The 3,140-nt window shown below is 31.3% G+C and overlaps 1 protein-coding gene across 1 annotated transcript in view; it reads left to right on the plus strand.

The window, feature by feature from the left end:
• Positions 1–2,484, plus strand: part of LOC106472682 (transmembrane protein 178B-like) — a 27,684-nt gene extending 25,200 nt beyond the window's left edge. Inside the window, exon 5 of the mRNA XM_013933336.2 lies at positions 1,061–2,484. Coding sequence (XP_013788790.1) covers positions 1,061–1,312 — 252 coding nt within the window. The 3' untranslated portion in view covers positions 1,313–2,484. The remainder of the gene's footprint in view (positions 1–1,060) is intronic.
• Positions 2,485–3,140: the final 656 nt, after the last annotated feature.

A 3,140-nucleotide genomic window follows, 5' to 3' on the forward strand; every position in this document is an offset into this window, starting at 1 on the left:
AGTTACATGTTCTGCTAATTTAGTATTGCATCAAGTACCCAGTTACATGTTCTGCTAATTTAGTATTGCATCAAGTACCCAGTTACATGTTCTGCTAATTTAGTATTGCATCAAGTACCCAGTTATCGTTTTACTAAGTGAATGTTACTTCAAGCGGATAAGAAGATATTTTATGTAAGAAAACGTCACCAAAATTAAACATAGGCTTATTTAAACAAACATGATAATGCTATGCTGTTCTGACCCTCATGGAAGACAGACTAGCCGTAAACGTTGTACCTAGACAGTTCTCAACAGCAGTCACAACTTATGTCCATGATTCTTTTCTGTACGTTACACAAACTTTGATGCTTTTTGACAAATAAAAATGATAATTGGCGAAACGATAAATATCGTTTCAATGATGACGGCGTTCTTTGCTCTTCATTAGTTTTTCGTATTTTGAGTAGGATACATTAAATACCGCACCTGTATAAAAACCCACTGTTATTTCGTATTTTGAATATAAATGATACGCGAACAATCATTGCCACAAGAAAGTTGCAATAAGAAAGGTAAAGTAATATAAATATAATTTTAAAATTAGTGGCTGTAACTACAGGGTTAAGTGTTCTAAAGAATCTTGCAGGTTATAGTGATTATGATAACTGGCTCGACAAAATAAAATAACTTTTATAGTTTAACTTGGATCGTGAACTGTATTCGCGCAAATTCTTGTATGACTGAAAATTATTATTGGAATGCTTGCTTGCTTTATGAAAATTACTTACAAACAAGTTGTTAAACAGGGAAAATATTGTGATGTTAAAAAGCCTAATCTGCTGATGTAAGGAAGCTCATTAAGCTTGTCGTCAGCAGCCAAACATGATTTCTATCACATTAAATTGGAGCACAATAATTTTCTTCAAATGATGCTTATTAGCCAAGTCAGTGATCTTAAAACGCTATAAATCGGGTTTTGATACTTGCAGTGGCCAGAGCAGAGATAGGCCATTGTGTAGCTTTATAAAAACGCTTCTGGTGTATATTTCACTTAATACTAATTTGTATTTTATTTAAGATTCTGAAGCAACCAGGACAAACTAAATATTATCATGGCTGGTCTTATATACTCGCATGGATTGGCGTGGGAACGAATCTCATTTCCGCCATCTTGTTTCTCTGTGGTGCTCGTTGCTTACGTAAAGAGAAGAAAATTGAACAAGCTAAGAACATGCAGTACCTAATGCCTGTGTACCCTGACAAAAGACAACAATATGGCTATGGCTACGGATATCCTGGTCCTTACTATCAGTACAGTTATGGATACTAAGAATAATACAGTATCAGAAGAACGAAATCTGGATATGAACACTGCTTGCCATTCTGAAATTAATTACAGCGTCATCTAGTGGTTGAAGATAATATTTGGCTTTTGTGCCATATTAATTAGGTTATAAACTTAAACATAAAATGCCTTAGAAGGTATTGAGATTTTTGTTTCTATAAAAGAAATTTGGAATAACCGTACTTTTGGAATGGTAAGTCAAAAAATAGATGGAATATTTAAAAATTGTTTCGGATTTTCAAAAATATTCAACTTAAAATATAAAGAAAAAAAAGTTGTTCACTGTGAAATTTTTAATCTTTTTGTAGTTATTGGAAAATTTCCAACAGAATCAAAAGAGTTGGAGCAATAACAGTTTGATTTATTATTAAGAGATTTGCATGTGATGAATAGAAGAATACATCGAATGGTTCACCATCTGCAGGTGGTGCTGTATATACTTTGTTAGTTTTTAAGGTGGTATTTTTTTACATACTTGTTCTTTATGATCTATAAAACAACAGACTGAAAATACAAATGAAACAATGTACTGAAATATAATTTTTTTAGATCTGTACAAGTTCATTGCATAAGTCGGTAAACTCAAAGTAACGTATGTAATCTATATCTATATATATATACGCGCGTGCACACACACACACACATATATAGTTTTGGGCAGTATTTTATACATATATTTTTACAAAGAGGCATCTTTTTCTAATTTCATTTGTTTTATATGAATCTTGTGTATATGTTTATCTTATATTAAAGTGCAATTGTACTTTTCACTATATTCAAGAAAGATTAACCAAAATATCGTGTATTACGAAGGTATATTTTTCAGTGAAAATACACTGATGGGATTTTAATAATGTATACTTAATTAGTTATATTTGAATAAACCTGCCAAAGTTAACGTGGTAACCTTCAATGCATAAAACTGAACTTAAACTGGTCATACTGAAAAAAACGTGAACGTTCTTAGTAGAGGCTTGTATTTTAAACCGTTAAAATACGTCTTCAAATTCACTGTTTTGATATTCACCAATAAAACGTATCAATATTTAGATTCCTGTAAAAATATTCGATTATCAAACAAACGTATACCAACAAAAACAATTGTGGTGATATGTATCTGTAGTTGGTTAACTTGTCTTAATACACGTGTCTCTAATTGTGGGAGTTGTGTGTGTTTCTTTTGTTCGATCATTGAAGTGTGTTCTTCAGCTGTAACTTTTATTATCGTGGTATATAGTTTCCTTAATTTCGTTAAAATAGTTCAATACAGAGGATGATGATGATATGTGGAATGAACCGACATGTTTAACTAGCTTTCTGATAAAATTATCTGTTCTAAATATAATAGAATCGTAATACAATTTTCAAGACTCGTGTACTTCCAAAGGAGTCAGTTCACAGGCATACATTGTATTTTCTGATAATTCTTTGTTCATTTGGATGCAGTGGATATACACTGTAATAAAAGTTGTGTTAAAAACAAGACAGAACACAAACAGAACGATTTATTTTGGCTGGTACCCAGTGTTTGTGTTGAATTATATACAGTATACGTATTTACAATAATATTAGTAAATTAAGGCATTTCATAACAATTAAAATTCAAACACTGCTTACAAATAAGATTTTAAAAATGACCTCAGATGAACGGTTCAGACCAGAACTCTTCATAAAAATGTGACTTTTACGAAACAATGTATTTAAATAAACACAGTCGAAATCCACAACTCATCTGAGTTATTAGAAAACAGACAAAAAAAAACAACAACAAAATACGTGGGTTTATATTACTGCAACAGTCGTGTTATAGTTC

This window comes from Limulus polyphemus, unplaced genomic scaffold (genome assembly GCF_000517525.1).
Source record: "Limulus polyphemus unplaced genomic scaffold, Limulus_polyphemus-2.1.2 Scaffold5522, whole genome shotgun sequence".
Lineage (NCBI taxonomy): Eukaryota > Metazoa > Arthropoda > Merostomata > Xiphosura > Limulidae > Limulus > Limulus polyphemus.